This window comes from Perca fluviatilis, chromosome 11, assembly GCF_010015445.1.
Source record: "Perca fluviatilis chromosome 11, GENO_Pfluv_1.0, whole genome shotgun sequence".
Classification (NCBI taxonomy): domain Eukaryota; kingdom Metazoa; phylum Chordata; class Actinopteri; order Perciformes; family Percidae; genus Perca; species Perca fluviatilis.
Genome location: NC_053122.1, coordinates 32,601,636 through 32,623,957, shown reverse-complemented (window position 1 = coordinate 32,623,957; position 22,322 = coordinate 32,601,636). Strand labels below are relative to the sequence as shown.

General features: G+C 41.2%; 2 protein-coding genes across 2 annotated transcripts; both read left to right on the top strand.

Annotated features, from left to right (window-relative positions):
• Positions 1–866: 866 nt before the first annotated feature.
• On the top strand, positions 867–5,912 carry LOC120568450 (oocyte zinc finger protein XlCOF29-like). The gene is made up of 2 exons (XM_039816003.1): positions 867–1,238; positions 4,494–5,912. The coding sequence occupies exons 1-2, from the start codon at positions 971–973 to the stop codon at positions 5,492–5,494; spliced, it is 1,269 nt and encodes a 422-aa protein (XP_039671937.1). The 5' UTR covers positions 867–970; the 3' UTR covers positions 5,495–5,912.
• A 3,147-nt stretch (positions 5,913–9,059) lies between these two features.
• Positions 9,060–20,815, top strand: LOC120568440 (zinc finger and BTB domain-containing protein 24-like). Its single transcript, XM_039815974.1, has 4 exons — positions 9,060–9,519; positions 12,268–12,843; positions 16,926–17,663; positions 18,800–20,815. The coding sequence occupies exons 1-4, from the start codon at positions 9,282–9,284 to the stop codon at positions 19,591–19,593; spliced, it is 2,346 nt and encodes a 781-aa protein (XP_039671908.1). The 5' UTR covers positions 9,060–9,281; the 3' UTR covers positions 19,594–20,815.
• Positions 20,816–22,322: the final 1,507 nt, after the last annotated feature.

The window sequence follows — 22,322 nt, the reverse complement described above, 5'->3', positions numbered from 1 at the left end:
AACTAGAACATTGTAGTTATATCAACCTCATTAACTATAATTTCATTAATTATAATTCTTTAATTTGAAACAAAGGCAGTCTTCAAGTTGAGTGAATTCCTTTATTTTATTAATCTACCATGAAATTTTAATTATTTTACAAATAATTAAATGTTAAAACAACTAAGTACATTTTTTTAAGCTTGTGTAAAAACTAAGGGGTTATTACAACGGGTAGATTTGCGAGTAAAGTCAACTAATTTGGGTTAAGAGTGTGGGTACAATCTGAATTAATTTAAACGTAACTTCTCTCACTTTATTAGTAAGCATATATTTGAAAGGCAAAGACCAAACGTTTTTCCAAGGGACATTCTCTATTAAACTGTTCCAATATGATATTGCATGAGGAATAGTAACAATATCTTTTTGGTATAGAGTAATAATTGTTTTATTTTAAGTCCGATTCACCACCGAATTGTGAGTCAGTGGCCATGGGAAATGAATGCCTCCCAGCAGCATTCTGATTCCAGAAGGAATTGCATCAAAGACAATTGCATACTCCTTAACCGAAACAGGAATTTGAAATTTCCGCAAAAAATCGGAATAACTGTACAGTCTGCCATTTGTGTCACAGAGTTGGCCAACAAGTAAAATATTATTCCTGTACCAGTTTTCAAAAAATAAAGATTTGTTTTTGAAGAGAATGTCCTTATTATGCCAAATGTATTATCGATGAGGTGAGAAGTTATGTTTAAATAAGTTTAAAACAAGAGAGACCAAGCCAAGCTACTGAAGACGTTTGTAATTCACGTTTATTAGAAGAGTTACGTCAGTTGCCGTCTACATCACATCCGCCATCTAATTTTCCCGGAAATAAACAAAAATAAAACCACTGGGAAGCTGCTTCGCTTCACTGCTGAAGCCCAGCTGTTTAATAAAGCTTGTCATTTGCTTCTGCTGTGTTTTTATTTCTATTCACTCGGGACGGAGGATGTCTTTCCCCTCCCCTTTCGGTTCGCAGGTCGCGGCCATCATGGATGTGTTAGCGAAAGCTGCGGTCGCCGAAATAACGAAGCTGGTGGAGGACGGTAACGTGATGCTGCGCCTGGAGATGTGTCGGAGGGACAGCGAGATTCAGGAGCTCAAAACGAGTTTGAAGCTGATGGAGGTTGAACTCTGCAACGCTCAGGAAGCCGCCGCGACCCGAGCTACGGAGGACAAACCGGAACAAACAGCCGGGAATCAGGTACCGCGAACAGGTGAGCAGTAACTGGTGAGCTACAGTAACGTTAGCTCCCACATCTGGTTCTGTGTGAGAGAACCGTCACACCAAACTCTATTCAAAAAGTCTGAAATTCAGATTTTTCCATTCCTATACACAACATTTCTTGCTTAATAGACATAACTTAACATCCTTAACGATTTTAATGTCTCTTGTTAAAATTCGGCTTAAAGACAAATCACTTATTTTAATACAATCTAAACTATTAGATTGTAGCCTAAGTAACGTTACAAATGCCATCAATGTTGATGGCACTCATTGTTTTTTTTCACAATTCATAACAATTCAATCTATAAATTAACCCAAAACCCAAAGTTTTACATTTTTTTGTTTTTCCAAGATGACAACCTTAAAGGGGTGATAGAATGATTATATAGGGTATTTCACACTGTTCCTTATGGTCTCCTAATGGGGTATGTAACATTAGTTGGGCTGAAAATGGCCTGGTTGATATTTTATTGGCCCTTATGCATCCCTAGCCTCGTGAGACCGTCCTGATCTCGCGAGCTCCAGTTTTCCACTGGCATCTTGAGATAGAGAAAATTTGGAGCCGTTAGCCAAACGACCGGGCCAATCAGCGTTGGTTTTGAGGTGGGTTAGGTGGTGATAGACAGATGGTTTATCCAATCAGCTAACCAGTATTTTCAGACAGCGGTAGCCCCAATTCTGTTAGCCACTCGCTAATGCTTTTTTTTCTCTTGGATCCTTCTTTTGGAATATGGTCCAGGAACCTGAAATGGTGTCTTTTATTCCTAAATTCTCGTTACACAAACGGCAAATCTCCTTTACCGACATGTTGCTTGCTTGCAGGAGCTAACGAGCTATGCTTTGCCTGCAGCAGCAGGGGCGGGCTTGTGGTTGTATTTTCATACGCTTCATGGATCTGATTGGTTGATTTGGCCCGTCTATCACCAACATAGGTGATAGACAGATGGTTCATCCAATCAGCTAACCAGTATTTTCGCCCCTTCCCAAAAGTTCTCCAACTCAAAGTTCCCAGATGGATATGCCGAGCAAATGCGAAGCAATCCATCTGGCGGAGTCAGGTTTATGCATCCCTGTGTTTTGGCCCTATTTGTAACAAGAGCTTTTCTTCCAAATATGGTATGGTCATGAATATTTAGATGAGCTGCGCGCTGCTTGGTTGAGCCTTATCCCCGTACACACACGTAGAGACGCGCGCTGATTGGTTGAGCGAATCGCCATACACACGCATTAGAGGTCGCGTGCTGATTGGTTGAGCGAATCCCCAATACACACACATTAGAAACGCGACAGAATCTCATATTCCAGACACTGCAAGGTTTCCTTACCAAATTCACTTCTGAGACTTTTTTATGCGAGAAATCAACTATATAAAGCTCAAATATGGGCCGTTTTACGAAAATGGATGGCTAAATGCAAATTTGGTAAAACTGTGTGTCAGAGTTCAGCTGCCTTTGTTGCTGCCTCGCCGCCCGGCCTGCCTTCCTCCACAGACCCCGGCCTGCTGTGAGCTCGATTGAGCTCCGGCACGGCTGCATACCCGCGCAAAGTCACCGTTTGGGCAAATGGACTACTACCAAACGCCGCTGCCCTGACAGAGCTCCAGGGCCTGCATCTCCTCTCTTCCTGCTAGCTAAATGGCCCGTGTGTGAGAGTGAGAGCGCGGTCAGCGAGCTTGTTACACCAGCAATCTCTTACCACATGTTACACACATGTCACGCCACTTAGCTATACAACATATACCTAAATGTCATTAACTTCAAATCGGTGTCCGATTTGAAGTTAATGAATATTTGTGAACTGTAAGGGTTTCGTTAGCTGCGACTGTCCCTTCAATCCTATGTGTACAGATTGCGGCTAGTTAGCTTCATTTTTGGTCGGAATTCGAGTATATTTACAGTTTGAATTTCGTCACGCCACTTATACAAATCTAACTAAATGTTTTATTAAGCTAACAACGGTGTCCGATTTCAAGTTAATGACTTTTTGTGAATTTCAGAGGAATTCTAAGAGGAGGCTAGCTAGCTCTCATTGATAGAGCTCCATCCAGCCACAGGCTCAATCAATGAGACTCACGGACAAGCGGCGTTTATTTCCCCAATCGTTTGTTTAAATAACTCAACACATTATAATTACACACATTAAAAGAGTAACTGGAACCTGTGGTAAGAGAATGCTGGCGTAACAAGCTCGCTGACCGCGCTTTCACTCACATACGCCGGGCATTTAGCTAGCAGGAAGAGGGGAGTTGGAGGCCCTGGAGCTCTGTCAGAGCAGCGGCGTTTCGTAGTTCATTAGCCCAAAACGGTGACTTTGCCGGGGTATGGAGTGCCGTGGGCTGCCAGTCGTGACGGAGCTCAATCGAGCTCACATCAGGCCGGGGTGTGTGAAGGAAGGCAGGCCGGGCGGCGAGGCAGCTACACAGGCAGCACCGGCCTCTTAAGTCCAACACACAGTCGGACAAAATTTGCAATTAGACATCAATTTTCGTAAAACGGCCCATATTTGACCTCTACATAGTTGATTTCTCGCATAAAAAAGTCTCAGAAGTAATTTTAATGGTAAAATAGCATATGAACAATGTATACATTTTCTGAGATCTGCACGACCTAGATTCAGAAGACTAACTGATCTCAGGTCAGTTGTGTAGCCTATGTAAATGTTGGGGCGTGACCGTTCTCTAAATACACCCAAGGGCTGTGACAAAGGTTCCGGATTTTGAGATGCTTACGTAAGCAACTAGCTTTGTTGAGATTCGCCCGTTTTCAGCGGCAATTTCAAAATATGAGATTTTCATAGTAAAGGGGTGTCAATGGGATTTTGAGCTTATATGTATGTCCTTTTTACCCACCGAACTGTCGTTATTCAACTATGACAGGGTAAAATCGGTTTTGCATTCTATCACCCCTTTAAATTGCTTGTTTTTTCCAAAACAGAAAGATTAACTGTAGTTATTTTGTAGGATTTACTTCCAATGAAAATGAAGTAGTGCCAAATAATGACATTTGTTTTAAACTGTAGTGTTTGCTTTCATAGCTACACCCACGTTTTCACCCCAGTCAAGCATACATTTTGTTGTTGTGATATTTCGATTTTTTATTTACAGCGATTCCATCCATTATTGGATACAGAAAATGCTCCCAAAACCAGGTGGCTGGAAACCCATACTGTGTTCTTGCTTAGTGGACTTGGATTTGTGAAGTCAAAGTCATATCTACCTGCAATTTTTTATTTCTGTCAATTGCAGATAAAAAAGAAGATGAGGAAACATGCGCAGTGTATCTGGAACCAAAGTCTGCTCATTCACTGCAGCCCGGCCATGGAACGGAGGAGAGCCATGACGTGAGCCCAGCGGTGAAACGCGAGCCCGCCGATGAACTCGCCACACAGGAAATGGCAGACAACACTGGAACAGCAGACAACACTGGAACAGCAGACGTTTGCTTTGAGCTGGGAGAGCCAGATGACCTGATCTGGCCTCCTCCTGCTTGTAGCATATTTGAGAAAAGCTCTGTTGCAATGCAGCCGCACATATCGCTTTTCTCCCCTCATGCTGAGCAATATGCCGCTCCTAGAAATACAGAAAGCCAATATAACTCTTCATCAGCCGCAGCAGAGGGAATTGCAGATGATTCCTTAAGTGTGCCGATAAAAGTAGAGGTAGAGATTCACCCCATGTGCATGGGAAGTACCACTTTAGAGTCTGTTCCTAATGAACAGTTCAGGCGTGCTTCACACCCTGCAGTCAGTCAGGACCCGTGCTCGCAACAGGCTGGGCCATCACTAGCCCCGCCCCATCCACAGAGGGCCACAGCAGCCAGTTTAGGATCACACACAGAGGATCACATCCTCAATAGAAACCACCTGAGAGCAAAAAGGCTAATGAACGTTTGGAGAACCAATCAGAAACTGTTCATCTGCTCGGTCTGCAACAGGGGTTTCCCTCGCATGACTCAGCTGGAAGAACACAAGGCCTCCCACCAACTCTTTAAACCTTTCAGGTGCCTCGAATGCGGGAAGTCGTTCACCCAGAAGACCCGGCTGAAGACGCACCAGAGTGTGCACACGGGGGAGAGGCCGTTCAGTTGCAAAATCTGCGGCAAGATGTTTTCCAGGCAGGACAACTGCCTGAGGCACGAGCGCTTCCACAGCGGGCTAAAGCCGCACAGCTGCGGACAGTGTGGCAAAAGCTTCACTGTGCTGGGTAACCTCAAAATCCATCAAGAGATTCACCTGCAAGGAAGATAGCACTTAGAAGACAATTGGCCCGGTGTGCATTGACAGTTTGAATGCATCGAATGCAACAATCCAATGTATACTAGGGGACTGTTCGTTATTAATTTAAGGGATCACCGGAGGAGTTTTGGGCCCTTTTAGTCAAAATAGACCGTCAGCAATACATTTTGGATGACCCTCCAACATGATTGGGAGAAAAAGGATGACCCTCCCCAACAATTTATTGTAGGCTACTGATTTGCGCTTGGCAAAGCTGTACAGATTTCCATTGTTTTTTTACAGCCATGACATAAGCTGGCTAAACGGCTGCATTCTTATCTGACGCAACCCACTCCTCTGTTATGGTGTGGTGGCCATTTCAGTAGCTTTACTCACTAACATTGTTGTGGAAACACAATAAGCATGGAAACTAAATGCACACTTCCTGCATTACTGTATTACTTCAAATACTAAGTTATTAGTATTAGTATTACTAGTAAAAAATCTAAAACAATAAAACATTGAGACCATTCAGCAAAGCACACTGGGTAATTCAACACTGGTTGCTATGGCCTCGTCACTAGGCTTCCTGAGTCATTGAATATTTTAGCATAGGTAAAAGTGCTGAAGCTGAACATTATCCAAAACTCAGACGACCGTTAATTTGGGAGCTTGCATGCTACCACTCCTTCCTTCTCAAATCCCTTGAAAAGGCTGTCGTTTGCACAATTTCACAAATAATCACTGGGACCGAAAGGATATCTGCAGCCTGGAGACCTCCCGTCTCATGCCTTCCCGGCTGCCGCCTGGTGCTATCCGCGGCGCAAGTTTCGGCTTTTCAAAATAAAAGCTTGCGTCTGGTCAGCAATGTTTTCGTACGGTGTTTTGGATGTTTTTGAACTAAACAGTACGGCAATCATGCTAATGAATAAAATTATTTTTTCAGCAGACAACAGTTACAACACGATTGAGCTAGCAAAGCAGTTTTGTGTTTATATGTGCAAGCGGGATTTATTCAGTTTGGGAAATCCCACAGTCTCTAAGCTACAGGTCTGGCTGACTAAATAGGGAGGGACCCATCTGCTAGCGATAGGGGCCGAGACTGAGAGAGCTACATGGAGCTACATGGATAAATATGCACCAAACAAGCCACTTTGAAATTTTGCTCTTCTCATGAATACAAAAGTTGGGAGACCCCCTCTCTCCCCCCCCCCTCTCCTCCTCAATAGCTACAGAAACAGAAATGGCACATCTTAAGGAAAGCTAATTGTGGGACTGGCTCTAGTGGCTGTAATTCTGCACCAAGTTTGAATTTCGGGAAAGAGACCTCAGATACAGTATTAGGGGACCACTAAGGCCTATATAAAAGCATCCAAAGAGCACCATGTCATGGGACCTTTAATGCCCATTTAACCGTTCCATTTATTTCAACTCTGAAGAAGCAACTAAAATATGATGTGACAATTTTAGTACTGAGCTCTTCCAGACATTTCAATAAAATCTAAAATAAAGAGGCATCTTACAGATGATATGTATCGATATCTTAACTTTGCATTTGATCATATTGGATCGTGGATCATTGAATCGATATATATCCGTCCCGATCGATGTATCGTTACACCCCTAATGTCTACCTTGCATTTCAGGGAGCAAAGTAGGGTTGCTGGCAGTGTTCAAGGAAACATTTGTTATGTTTACAAATTGCTGTAACCAGTGTACTGAATATGTTGCAGACTCATCATATCGCCCAAGCATACCCCGCACACATACTATATTTACACTTGGGTTAGGGTTAAAATTCATAATTGGAATTTCAGCCTTGGAATCCGGTAGTGGTGTGGGCTTTTTGTGGCAGTTTTTTGATTTTTAGATAGATTTACAACCATGCAATAGTTTCCCTACAACGAGCCGATGTACTTTATACACTTTATTAAGCGGGTTGGGTATCTGCCCTGACATGAACGGTCCAAATTAAATACACTCCTTGTCAATGTCATACAATGTAAGTTGCGCCAGTAAAATAAGTTCAGTAACTGTGGGCTGCCGACTTAGTATTTTTCTTGGCTTGTGTCACCTTACATAATAATAATAATTCTATTTAGTTTCATGCAATTTCAGAAAAAGAACAGTTATCAGATCAGTACCCAGCACTTCAGGTATAGGAATGTGTGTCGGGAGAGAAAAAGTTGGACCGATGCATGCCTAGCTTTTCCAGTTTTATCATGATCTTACTGCATATAGAGGAGTTTTAGTGCCTTGGAAATGTTCTGATATCCTCTCACTGATTGGGACTTTTCTTTTGTAATGCTCCTTTTGTCCCTGGACCTTTCCAGATATGGACTGTGTATTGAACCTAAAATGACTTGTCACACCTTGATTACACACAAGTAGTCCTCTAAAAACAGTGATGATGATTTACTGTGTTTCATAGTAAAGTGAGTGTGATTATGTGCCTGTGCAATCATTTATTGTGTTATATATTTGCACTTTATTTAAATTTGTCTGTAGATATGTGTTCCCTAGTTATGTATGTTGATGTTCACAATTTTTCCTTTTTTCCCATTTTGGCTTAAAGGTTCTAACTTTCCCAAGCAGGATTTTTGGTATATAAGGATATATATTATATGCCTGCTTATTTTTTCCATAACTTATTTTTATAACATTGTATATTGTTTATATATATTTGCTTTTTTCCTCTTCTTTGTTTTGATTGAGCTTTCTATGTTCTGAGTAAATGAATATGGTAGAATTAAATCATATTTTGTTGGGAGAAAAAGGGACCTATAAATAAATGATAAGTTAATGATTGTCAATGTCCCTTGTGTCTCAGTGTGTGCTGGGGCAAGCCAGTTTACAATACCGTTTGTTAAGGGTGGCAATAAAGTCAAATTTCGGGGCACCTGGATAGCTCACCTGGTAGAGTGTGCGCCCCATGTACAAAGGCTTAGTCCTTGTCGCAGCAGTCGTAGGTTTAACTCTGACCTGCGGCCATTTGCTGCATGTCATTCCTCCTCTCTCTCCCCTTTCGCATATTCAGCTGTCCTATATAATCAAGGCCTAAAATGCTAAAATACATGTTGTTTGTTGAAATAAGAGGTGCTGTTATCGATCCAGAGAAATAAGTACAGAAACATAGAGAAAAGTAGAAAAAAAAACAAGTATTGTTTTAAGCAAGTTTTCTTTTTATAGACTCCTATTTCCTTTATATTAATTTAATACTATTCATTTATTTGACAGGGATGATACATACAGGCATTGTTATATTTAAATAAAAATACAACCAATGCAATGTATATAGCTAGGACTTAAAGCCATATCTAATATGCAGTCTGTGTCCCTGGTTAGGCTCTAATACAAGCATATAAAGACAAACTATAAAACAACCACTACAAAGAGTAATTGTAACAACAATGACTGAAAACGATAATTAATTTATTCTATAGGTTACTGCTGCTTGGATTATTTCTTATATGTTTGTAATGTTTGCTGGTTTAAAAAAAAGAAAAACTCGGCTAACCTCGGAAATGACTGCAATATGCGTTGCGCCTTTCCGCCTGTTTTACGGTATTCATGTCATCACTTCCGTAAAACGAGAACTTGTGTTTATTCTTTGTACCAATTAGCTTCTGCTAGCTGAAATCGGCACACACTAAAACCAACAGCGAGCTAACACATTTGGCTGCAGTTTGTGTACTGGCAGCGGCTTCAGCAATGGCCTGTTTCGGCTAGCTAATGCGACTGAGTTACAGACACTTTTCTCGCTTTAAAGTTAAGGCTTCGCTGCCACTTTGTTGTTGTTTTTTGGGGTTTGTTTTTAACAATGCTGAGCAGCGTCGCTCTGCGGGCTCAGATTGCCTCCATAATCGATGCCCTGTCCAAAGCAGCTGTAGCAGAAATCGCCAAAGTTGTGGAGGATGGCGTGGTGGAGTTGCGGCTGGAAATATGTCAGCGTGAAAATGACATCAAGAAGCTGAAGGGCAACATTGAGGTTCTGCACGACGAGCTGAGATCACTGCAGGAGACAGTGACCCTGCGACCTGACAGCCATGGCAGAGATGGTAAGATGGACCTGACCGACTACAAACCTAAAACTCACGTTATCTTAACCTGGGATAAATCTGACTAGGATACACTCTTCTTACATTAGGCTACACTTTATCTTAACCTGGGATAAATCTGACTAGGATACACTCTTACATTACACTTTATCTTAACCTGGGATAAATCTGACTGGGATACACTCCCTTAAATTACACCTTACTTTAGGGCTAGGCGATATGGAGTAAAATCAAATATCACGATATTTTTGACCAAATACCTCGATATGAATACCTCAACGATATTGGATTGTTGACTATTGGTGCTTTCAAAAAATATTTGCTCAATGAGATTTTTGATAAATAATCATCAGTAATGTGGATATGACTAAGTGGGTAAAGGCAAATAATAGAACAGTTACAACAGTCTGGTAAGTTCAGAAAATGACATCACTTTACTGTAATGCAGCCTTTAAAACCAGAAAAATAATTCGATATAATTATGATTGAGATTAAACTATACTACTAACCTGGGATAAATCTGACTGGGATACCCTCTTCTTACATTACCCTTTATCTTAACCTGGGATAAATCTGACTGGGATACCCTCTTCTTACATTACCCTTTATCTTAACCTGGGATAAATCTGACTGGGATACCCTCTTCTTACATTACCCTTTATCTTAACCTGGGATAAATCTGACTGGGATACCCTCTTCTTACATTACCCTTTATCTTAACCTGGGATAAATCTGACTGGGATACCCTCTTCTTACATTACCCTTTATCTTAACCTGCACACTAAAAACTCCTGGGTTAAAAAGGGGCCAACTAATTTCTGGGTTATTCTTTTTGACCCAACTTCTGGGTTAAATACTTGACCCAAATGTTTGGTTAAAATAACCCAACAGTGTAGTTAATATAACCCAACTTCTGGGTCAAAAGAACAACCCTATTTTCTGGGTTGAAATAACCCAGAAATTAGTTGGTCCCTTTTTAACCCAGGAGTTGGGTCAAGTTGGGTTACTATGCCAGTATGCCTCATTTCAGAAAATAAAATTTTTTTTTGGGACTGTTCGTTATTTATTTAAGGGGCCACTGGAGAAGTTTTGGGACCTTTAGTCAAAATAGACCTGACCCTCCCTTCACCAGAAATACATTTTGGATGACCCTCCAAAATGAATGGAAGAAAAGGGATGACCCTCCACAACAATTTATTGTACTGGTTTGCGTTTGGCAAAGACATACAGATGGACATTGTTGTTTTTTTTACAGCCATGAAATACGCGACTAAACCTCTGCATTCTCATCTGACGCATCACACTCCTCTGTTATGGTGTGGTGGCCATTTCAGTAGATTTACTCACTAACATTGTTGTGGAAACATAATAAGCATGGAAACTAATTACATTACTTCAAATACTAAGTTACTCATTTAGTGCGCGGTGGTTTATGGGATGAGTAGTTGAAATGACGATATGTACATACGTTGTATGCTTATGAGTCCCACCGTATGGTTAGCTTAAGGCATAGTCTAAAACTCTTTTATATACAGATTTTTCCAGACGTCAATGGGAGAAATGAATGGGAAATTTACTTCCGGAACCCAGGGGGGGGGGGGGCGTTCTTCTACGGGGGTAGAGAGGGAAGGAGGTGTTTCTTCTTCTGAATTTCTGGCAGACTGATGTGTATGTTATAGTGGCAAGGGTTTAATATATGAACTTATTTCTTAGTTAATATATCCATGTTTAGAGGGTGTGTCACTTTATTTCTCCTACAAATACTGGTGATACTGTTTTATCATAATGTACACAACACACAAGTGTGACTGTTCATATTATAAACTATTTTGACATGATAATATAATAACTCCATGAGAGAGAGAGAGAGAGAGTGTCAGAATATTAGCCCTATAACCCAGAAAATGGTTACTCTCTGAAAAAATAACCCAGAATTTTAACCCAGAAACTGGGTTGAAGAAATAACCCAGGAGTTTTTAGTGTGTGGGATAAATCTGACTGGGATACGCTCTCTAACAGCACCCTTTACTATTACACTGATGTAGGACAGGGTTTCTTAGGGATGGGAATCTGTTTCTTGACACCCATCTGACTTTGGTGTTTGCCTGAGGACCTGTACATCTCTGCAAGGCTCTGTCTATCTGCAGGGGTTTGATTAAAAATGTACCTTGTGAAATAACATGCTCACATTTTATAAACACTGCCACATAGGTGGTTAAATGGCAGCAGTAATGTATCAGCTACAAAAGAGCCCTGGCAGTCAGCTGTACACGTGACAGCTCCAAAGGTGCCATGCTATTAGCAGCAAAAATGTGATAGAATATATGTAATATATTACATATATATGTATATGTAATAGAGAAATGATGGATGTATCCACATTAGGCTACATACATTACAGTGGTGTCCTATTTTTATTTTTTATTTAAAATTTGACGAGAGAGGACCGCTTTGCTCGAGTCTCCTCACTTACGCACGTTGTGTCATGTTTTTGATAAATTTTTATGTAACAGTTTAGATTTCACCAATTATTTCAAAACTGTAACGGTGTGAAATGAAAGTGTGACATACTTATACAATTGAGGATCATAAAAGGTGTGTTTCAGCCCCCTTCTTTATTTTGGTCCCCATTATTTCTGGAATGAATTTTTACTATTTTACCAGTTTTATTGCACAGATTTAATTATGACATTAACATTTGAACTACTTTGAACACTGTTCTCCAACTTTATCATTGCCTCTCCACAGATGGTCAGAATGGTGTTGGTGATGAGAGGAGCTTGCTTGAACAGGGGCCCGCTGATAAGGACACAAACAGCCTGTCCGTACCTGAGGTGCGGGTGAAATGTGAACCTGTGGAGGAAGGAAGTGAAGAGGCCAGAGAAGAAGAACTGGGCTCGTATGACCGGGACCGCACGCAGTGGAGGCTGACAACGCAAACTCCGGCAGGACGCAACAACTCCGACTATTTACAACTAGGGCAGAACCCCGTGTCGTGTCTCCCTGAATCTTCTCTGGACAGGGGACTGGCTGCGCCCTGCAGCAGCTCCTCTGGGTGTCAGCCGAGCGCGTTTGGCCGCGGGCTGCTGGGTTACGGTCCGTACCGTAACTCGTACAACATCGCGCGGAGGAGGACGGTGAAGAGGTTAATGTTTAAGAAAGGCTTCATCTGTCCATACTGCGGTAAATGTTTTGAGCGAGCCGGGCACCTGGAGAGGCATAAAAGGATACACACTGGCGAGAAGCCTTACCGCTGCGAGATATGCGGGCGACGCTTCAATCAGAAATGCAGCCTAAAGGAGCACACGAAGATACACAGAAGATGTAAGTAGTAGGGCCGGGCCGATACGCTTCTGTCCCGATTCGATTCTTTCACGATACATGGGTGGTGATTCGATTTTGTATTTTGCGATTTTTCATTTATTGCGATTCTAGAAGTATCTAGAAGAATCGATAGTATTGATTATCGTGATTTTCTTTTCCTTCTTTAACAAAAACTAAAAGTTGAGTAATACACTTCTAGAGACAATACATCATGAGACATTACTAAAAACTAATTGTGTTCTAAAAAGATTGCACATCACAAGTCAGTCAGTCAGTCAGTCAGTCTGACATTTATTTTCATCATGTTCTGTATTTTCTGCTTTCACTCTGTTTAGCTGGAAACGGATATGATGTAGTCATTTAGCAGGCAGCGGTACCATATAAACAGGAAATATTTAGGTGATAAAAATATCCATTCTGGGGAAAATAATCTCTTCAAAAAAATCGTCATACATACGTGAATCGATTTTTCACCAGTAGTAAGTAGAATACTTGTCTTAAGTAAACATTGCAGGGAATATCAAAAAGTCCTTCCGTTTGTCAACTACTTTTAGAGTTGCCCTTGAGCAAAGCAGTTTGTCGCCTGAAGCTCATTACAAGGAAAGACAAGAAAGACTTTTTCAAGTGTCAGTTCGATCAGATCTAAAATGCAAAGCAGGGTGTCGCCCCAAAAGAGTCACTTAGGCACTATTCTCTTGAGAAATGTTTGAAAATGAAGAAATTCTTTCCGTCTGTCTTGCTGCTCAGGAAGAGTCAGGAGGTTTGGCTGTGGGGCTGGTAGGGAGTTAGTGTCTTGCCCGAGGTCCCTTCAGCAGGGGCAGGATTAGTGAGGCTCACAGGGCCGCTGGGGATCAAACCTACATCCCTGTGATAGGGCTGCACAACATGAGGAAAATATCTGATTTTGATTATTTTGACTGCGATTGCGATATGATTCACGATATTGGAGGGAATGATACAAAAATGATCATTCCCTCCAATCTCCGAGCCTCATTTTCGTTGCAATATTTATAAATAAATAAAAACAATTAAATGATTTACGTGATCTGTACCAAGCAAAGATTTGTAGGCTGGGACGTCTCTGCAGCACAACAATACTTCATTCAGAACAGTTTGACACATATTTTGCCTTTAACAAATATTGCGCCCTCCCCTGCAAATTGGATATTGCACTAGTCCGTATTGCGATTTCGATAAAATTGCCAATAATTGTGGAGCCCTAGCCTGTGATCCCTGTCTCTCTGCCTGCATACAGTATTCATATTTAACTGGATGATTGCATAAATGATTCTCTTAAAGTTAGGGCTGCTCGATCATGGAAAAAAATCATAATCACAATTTATTTTGGTCAATACTGAAATCACATATTTAACACTGTTACTCATTGACTTGGAAAGACGTTGCATGTATTGAACTTGTGAAACAGTTCATCACAGACAACAGTGAAAACACCTTCAACTGTGAAATTTCCCTTTTTATATTTTTTCCGTTTCACTTTTTTTTTTTCATTCAGAACACAAGGCAAAATAAGAGTTTACATGCAAAATGTAACGTGCAAAATACTTGGTGTTTCTTGATTACATTGTTTTTCTGACTGTAATCAAGATTATAATTTGACAAATTGCACTTACTTAATCCCTTTCATACCCTATGTGACATAAGTCTTCATTGAGCACTCTCCATTGCATTTGGTCCCTGGCAGCATGTTGGACCTCTCCCCATGTCACAGTTCTGCGCCTGGTGGTTTTGGCACTCCCAGTTTTTCTTTTGCCAGGTGGTGTCCATCTTAAAGGTCCCATGACATGGTGCTCTTTGGATGCTTTTATATAGGCCTTAGTGGTCCCCTAATACTGTATCTGAAGTCTCTTTTATATAGACCTTAGTGGTCCCCTAATACTGTATCTGAAGTCTCTTTCCCGAAATTCAGCCTTGGTGCAGAATTACAGCCACTAGAGCCAGTCCCACAATGAGCTTTCCTTAGGATTTGCCATTTCTGTGTCTGTAACAATTGAGGAGGAGAGAGGGGATTGCAAGGTGGAGGGTGGGGGTGTGGCCTTGACCAACTGCCACTTTGCTCGTTTGAAAGCCATGATATGTCTCTCTCATGGGTGGGCCAAATTCTCTGGGCGGGCAAAGCAGAGAAAGGGGAGGTAACCTTTCCCCTTATGACCTCATAAGGAGCAAGATTCCAGATCGGCCCATCTGAGCTTTCATTTTCTCAAAGGCAGAGCAGGATAGCCAGGGCTCGGTTTACACCTATCAACATTTCTAGCCACTGGGGGACCATAGGCAGGCTGGGGGAACGCATATTAATGTTAAAAAACCTCATAAAGTGAAATTTTCATGCCATGGGACCTTTTTAAGGCAACTTTTGTGACGCGGTCCTGCTCTATCCTCAACACATGTACTAGCCATCTCCGGCGTAATCTCCTTGGTGATGCTCCGGCTTCCCGTTTTCTTCTACAATTCATTGTTGGACATCTTATTAGGCCAAAAGATCTGGCATATTCGTCGGAGGCATCCATTATGGAACACTTCCATTCTCCTCATGTCTGTTTTGACAAATCGCCAGCTCTCTGAACTGTACAGCAGAACAGACTTTACATTGCACTTATATAGGAGCATCTTCGTTTTAAGGCTGTATCGTTTTGATCTCCAGATGGGGCGGAGTTCGGAGAAGACACCCTGAGCATTAATAGCACAGCCCTACTTAAAGTTCATAGCATAAAGACTTCCCTTGGATCTTGAATAATGTTTAAAATGGGTGTGACTCTCCGCAAACGTTTCTCTGAATTGGAAGCTCCTCTAAATCGCCCTGACACGTCAGTAGCTAGTATTTCTGATATTTTTGTCCGCTGTCTCGGAGTCTTGGTTCAGTTCACAGTTGGAAGTCTCTGGCTGTGACATTCCTCTGCGTCACAGCAAGCAGAGAAAAACTCTGTGGTTTAGGCCAGACGGAAGGAAAGGGGGGGATGGTGACTTTAAAAGTGCCCCGCTGACAGCTGTGTTTGCCTGGCTGGTTCGTAAGAAGGCCGGCCTTTTAATATCCTCTCTGCTTCCCGAGGGCGAGACTTATTGGATATTTATTACTGGGGGTCACATCTCCCTTCATGTTCTTGCCCAAATTACTGTATGGCTGTTTTTAAGTGGCAGCAAGCAGCTTTCCCTTTTTTATCCATGATTTTTCCGTCTGTACTGTCGAATCCATAATGCTTCCACACATTTCCTCTTCAGACGGATTGGTGTCGGGACGTTTCCTTCAGCACGGCTCGCCAATTTTCTCTGATTTGCATTAACGGAGAACTTCATTGCCTAATTTGCTGAGGGCTGTAGAGCGTACAATAGATCGGGGGATACATTTTTACAAACCTGGTTCTTACAGACAATGAATCTTGACAGATTAACACAAATTGGATGTTAATCTTTTCCCATGTTTGAATGGTGATTTTATTTTTTTTGCGTTCTAGTACATCTGTATCTGAATTTACTGTTGTACAGCTGTTGGAACAAATTCCAAAAGTTGAATATAATTTTTATGGATATTTTAATGAATAAAATAGGGCGTTCTAAATGCATTTCCCTGCTCCCAGCGTGGCTACTTCATGGCTCTTCGAGGTGGCGCTCAACACATGAATGAGGGAAACCTGAACATATGTTAACTAGCCAAAGAGGAAGAGGTTTTCAACGGGATGGCGGACAGCAGTTTGAGGAAAATAACAGATGCGACTCCCAGCCACATTTTAAGTCCTAGAGTGGACCCAGAGTTGCTCTATACTTGTGTCATTTTAAATTTACAGAGTGAAAATCTTTCGCAGAATTGTGCTGTTTTTTAACCGTTTGGACTGTGTTCATAGTTAGACCCATATCATAATGTATAATTATAGGATTGGCTAGCAATATATTGATTATCGCAGAATTGCTGTATGGTGATATTATCAGTATCTTGAGCCATGTATCGTATCGTGAGGTACCCTGTGTACATATGGCCACACCATATGTTAAAAAGTTTTAGGCTTGAACAGTTTTTCTTCTTAGACGTGGGTGGTAAAAGTGCATACATTGACTTCTTTCTACTTAAACAGGTATTGAGCCCAGTCCACTTGAGATCAAAGTGGGCAAAGAGAAACAGACTCCCGAGGGGAATCCATGTGCCGATGCTCCTCGCACCGAAGAAGAGAGCCAGGGGGAAGCTGAGGACGGCCTACCTAAGAACGAGGATATTCTCGCAACACCCGTACACGTCAAATCTGAGCCCGCAGAGGAGAACCTATTACAACCAGCGTTTCACGGAGCAGCCGAGCAGACGGGGGACAACCTCAGCGAGAACTTCCCAACATTTGCGAGAGACAGCCAGCAGTGGATGACCAGATTACACGGGCAAAACCACGCGGAGATCAGCGGCGCAGAGTACCTGGGCAGCTCGGCCTTCCCGGGGAAAGCTCAGTTACTGCCGCCACCAGTCGAAGCTTCTTGTAGCACGTTCTCCTTTCCAGGGAAACCGTACGGGGAGCTCAAAAACAGCATGGTCTCCCAAACACCGTTCGGATCCCCAGACACGCTTCTATCAAGCGAGGCGGGCTTGCACGGAATGGCGGCAGCGCTGAGTCACCACAGACAGAGAGGAATCAGGTCGATTCAGATGATCAAACCGAAGAAAAGCTTCGTCTGCCAGTACTGCGGCAAGGTCTTTGAGCGCGTCGGCCACCTCGAAAGACACTTACGAATTCATACCGGGGAGAAGCCGTATGGTTGCCAGATCTGCGGGAGGTGCTTCAATCAGAAGAGTAGCCTCAAGGGCCACATGAAGACGCACAGGAATGGTAAGAGGCCAACTGTGTCATTCCCAGATAAGATAACCAGGGTTGTAATGTAACAAAATACAGTGTTTCCTTTAGGATTTGTTTTTAGCAGTGGGGGCAGGTCTGTCCGAACAATCGATACTACAAAATAAAATCAGAAGACATTTGTTAGACTGTAAAAAAACCGGTTTGGTGAATGGGGTGGTGATAAAGATAACGTTAAACACCTATGGCCGTATTTGCAAGAAATTTTTTCGTATGTTGGAGTGAAAGATTCTCGCTCACAAAAAAAATGAAAATTCTGTTTCTATTTTTCTCTTTGTTGATTGATGTCAACTCTCTCAAAATATGCGGTGTTTGGTCCTTTCACTTGGGAGCCACATGTTCATAATCAGTTATTTTCTACTTTTACTTCTAATTATGTACATTTAATATCAGAAAATTGCTTTTGATACTTAAGTACAGTAAATATTAGATACTTTAAGAATTTTACTCAAGTAATATTCTAAAAGGTGACTTTAACTTCTACCAAAGTCCTTTTCTGCTAAGATACTTGTACTTTCACTCAAGTAATGCTTTCAAGTACTTTATACAAAACTGAAGATAACCTAACGGTTCTTTTTAATATTTATAATGTCTATTGTTTTTTTGATGAATTCATCAATCATTTGATCCATAACATGGCAGACGGTAGTAAAAGAAATGCCCATCACAGTTTCCTAAAGACCAAGATGCCATACTCCGTTTACTTGTATTGTCCAACCAACAAATGCAAAATATTTGGTTGATTATCATTGAAGACCATGAAAACTACCAAATATTCACATTTGAGAAGCTGGAACAAGTTCTTTTCATTACACGTCTGTAAGGTGATGTAATGACAATAAAGCACTTAGACGTTTCACATTTTTACTTAAAAAAAATAGACTTTGACAATGAATCTGTAACCAAAACATTTTCTATCCGAGGGTGATACACAGGCGTTTTTACAAAAAAAGTGGTTTTCTAAAAAAAAAATTAAATAGTAGATAGCAATATTTTCCAAATATATGTCTTGAAATAGAGTTCAGAAAATACTAAATTAAGAGCACAACAAAAAGTTAATCTATTAACACTATTTGCTCATTTAATTCTGTCGCCTTTGTTTTTCTGAAAAGGGGAGAACGCAGATGTGCTGGAGGCCCATCATATGATGTTTACGATGCCTGATAGCCAGCCGTTGAAGAACCTGGCAGAAGCCAAGACCGGACTGTCAGCTTTAGAGGAACAGTTCCTGGGCACCGCGTACGGCGAGGCAGCTGGTGAGCAAACAGTGACGGTTAAGCTGGAGCCAAACGGGGAGGATTTCCAAACTCTACTGACTGATAACGACACCGGAGCACCCGACCACAGGCAGCTGTGGACATCAGGGATAGAGAAGAGTAGTGATCCTGACCAAGCGGTCTGCGTGCTTTTACATGATGCCAAGTATCACCTCAGTCCTGCTGCTGGAGCAGCCAACGGGCAGCAGGGATTTACATCGCCGATAAGAGATCTGCCTTTTCTAGACGACAAAGAAAAGGAAGAAACGATGCACAATAATCAGTATTCTATGATGGGTATGCAATCAAGAAGCTCTGATATGACTCTGGCACCTGAGCTGCAAGATCAACATATTGCACCAGAGGCGGCTGTGAATGAGTACACAGCACTGAGTGATAGGGCTCGCGAGGGAGGTGTGTTTGAATTTAATATGAGCGCCTCAGGCAACCAGGCGGACAACTGTGACGGGGACGCCGCCGGGCAAAATTGCTTTATATGCTCAAGTTGTGGGCAAAGCTTTGATAGTTTTAATTTATTTCAGAGGCACCAGTGTAAAAATATCACAGAGCAATCCTTCAGTTGTGAGATATGTGGTAAGATTTTCAATCAGATGAGCATCCTGAAATTGCACCTTAAACTTCATGTATGATATACACTACAAAAGGAGAACTACGCGATTATCCACCAAGCTTCATCACATTCAGTCGTAACACATGGCAAAGTGCACACGGTCGACATGCCAATGTGACATCTAAATAAATGCTCGGCATGTCCCAAAAGTTAATGCAGAAGAACAACAAAAAATATCTTGTATTTGCAGGACTGATTAATTTCAATCTTCTTCGCAGTAACGCCAGTCCGTTAAGCTTCTGTCACATTTCCAGTACAACATGTACTTTGCACAAAATATTTTCCTTTTTAATTTTACCTACTTCATCTCCTCATTTATAAAACACTTTTTTAAAGGTGATTAAGCATTGTTGGGTGTGTGACACTGTTGATCCTTGCTTGCTTAAAGGACAATTACGGCGCAAAATGAACCTAGGGGTTAATAACGTGAAAAAATTCCAAAACAATCTTTCTTGGGACCATTCAACCATTAACTGAATAAGAATTTTGACCAAAAAGGCTGATAAATCTCTACGGAGGGTTACCGTGAAAAGATACAGGCAACGCAATTTTCTGTTCACATGAACGTGACATGTTAAAATCAGCTGTATGTTCACATGAACGGAGCATGTTAAAAGCAGTTGATAGAGACGGTCATGGCTACTGGAGGAGCGGAAGAACTTGGAAAAGCCGTGAGCGGCAGTTGGTAGTTGAGTTGCGTGAGAAAAGGGGGCTTTGAGCCGGGTACAGGGCACCGCGAGCTGCTGGTCGTTTTGGCTGACATTATGGTTAAGTTTTGGCGACAAAAAGTGAGTGTTATGCGGCACCAAAACGACTAGTTAAGTTTAGGAAAAAGATGGTGGTTTGGATTAAAACACTGCCAAGGAACATTATTTAATGTTATTAACGTTATTGAAGTCCTTTGTTTTTCCTGGGAAAGCGAACTCCACTCCCCGGTTTGAACGCGCTGCTTTTTATGAAAGTTCTTTAAGTAATGGAAAGCATATATATATATATATATATATATATATTCCCCCCTTTTTGTGCTGGTCCTAAAATTTATCCGATCCGTGACTCAAAACTGTGATCCGAACCGTGAGTTTTGTGATCCGTTGCACACCTAATTAGAAACCCTAAATCTTTCAGCATATTGTAATTTGAGTTGTCTGAGTGACAACTGGTGGTGGTGATGGCGCAGTGGATATGACACGTGCCTTTGGTGTGGGAGATCCGGGTTCAATTCCCACTGCGATACATCAACCAATGTGTCCCTGAGCAAGGCACTTAACCCCTAGTTGCTCCAGAGGAGTGTGACCTCTGACATATATAGCAAGTCGCTTTGGATAAAAGCGTCAGCTAAATGACACCTAACAGATTAACGATACTTGTCTTTGTTTTAAAAATGGTTACGGGCAAATAACATTAAGTTAATGCTGATCACTCCACTTACTGAAATATCAGTTTTTTTTCTGTTTTCACAGCGCAAATAAATGTAAAACAGCCCAAGTCATTTAGGTCTCTACTAATAGTATTGTGTCATCAATATTGGTTGTAACTCAACCTTTTTCAGTCAAACTAAACTAACCTCGCCCTCCTACAGAATCAAAGCTCTATACAGTTCTATGTTCCTTAAATTACATGTATTCAAAAATGTGTCCTTTTAAATAACAAGTAACGAGAAAACATTTTGCACTGTAACTGAATTTCCTGATTGGAAATGTGCTTTTTATCATCCAGGATATATACGGTCAGCGTGTTTTTCGTTCTTTAGTGTGAGGTAGGGTTTGAAGATATTTAAAAAAAATTAATGATTAATAATTAATTATTTATCTTTTTGGCTAAACAGTATTTAGTGGAATTTGGCTGAATTAGAACAAATTACGGTATGCGAAGTTCATGGATTTAGCATGTCAGCCAAAGATCCAGCACGCCTCTTCTATAACATGTGAAATTAATCAGTTTTCATCAAGGCATTCTACGGTTGCTAACCGTTATTGTACTAAGAAACACTTTTGTGATGTGGATCCACATCAGTATATTGCATCTGAAAATATGGAATAATGTCATATTTTTCTTTTGAGGAGGATGCAGTGAGGGAAAGTTGTTTCTAGAGATGTTTACTGTTAAAATAGGTGGACAGTAGTGTCTTAATTGTAAGTTGAACCAAACAAACCCTATGCTCATACAACAATGTATTGTATACATCAAATTACTGTTGCCTTTAAAGCTGCATGGAAAATTTTCTTGATAATTAGCTCAATATTTTGTTGGTTTAGTCTTTCAAAAGACAAATTTAAAGCAAATGTTAGGCCAGAATTTCAAACATACAGCCTCCCATTAATGACAACGTGGCAATGGTGTTCTTGGAGAAAGGAAAGGGATTACAATAAGTTAATGCTATGTCAAATGCAGGAAACTAAAGAAACATGGATTACCTCAGTGGTACACAGGGTCTCCATAGTCAAGTATTTGGAAAGCTCATGGAAAGCTATTCTTTGCTTATGTTGTTACTTTTTACTATTTATTTTGGGGGAGATATTTTTTACAAAGTATGCCCTGGGTTAATGACATTGGCTCTCAGATAAAATAAATTACACAGCCAGTGTTAAACTGTAATATAAAAAGCCATTAAACTGGTTGAGTAAATAGTTGATTCTGAATGAATGGTGCAATTTGAATTAGTTTGGAGCAGGTGGCGGGACCTGAAGAGGTCATTAAACTAATTTGACAGCACTTAGCTCCAGCTGAGCCCACAGAAAGGGCACCTAT

Bases quoted from the DNA above. Each gene is read 5' to 3' on its own strand.
- LOC120568450 (XM_039816003.1), top strand. From the start codon at position 971: ATGTCTTTCCCCTCCCCTTTCGGTTCGCAGGTCGCGGCCATCATGGAT. The intron at 1,239-4,493 runs GTGAGCAGTAAC...TGTCAATTGCAG, and splicing joins GAATCAGGTACCGCGAACAG to ATAAAAAAGAAGATGAGGAA.
- LOC120568440 (XM_039815974.1), top strand. From the start codon at position 9,282: ATGCTGAGCAGCGTCGCTCTGCGGGCTCAGATTGCCTCCATAATCGAT. The intron at 12,844-16,925 runs GTAAGTAGTAGG...CTACTTAAACAG, and splicing joins CACGAAGATACACAGAAGAT to GTATTGAGCCCAGTCCACTT. The intron at 17,664-18,799 runs GTAAGAGGCCAA...TTTTCTGAAAAG, and splicing joins CATGAAGACGCACAGGAATG to GGGAGAACGCAGATGTGCTG.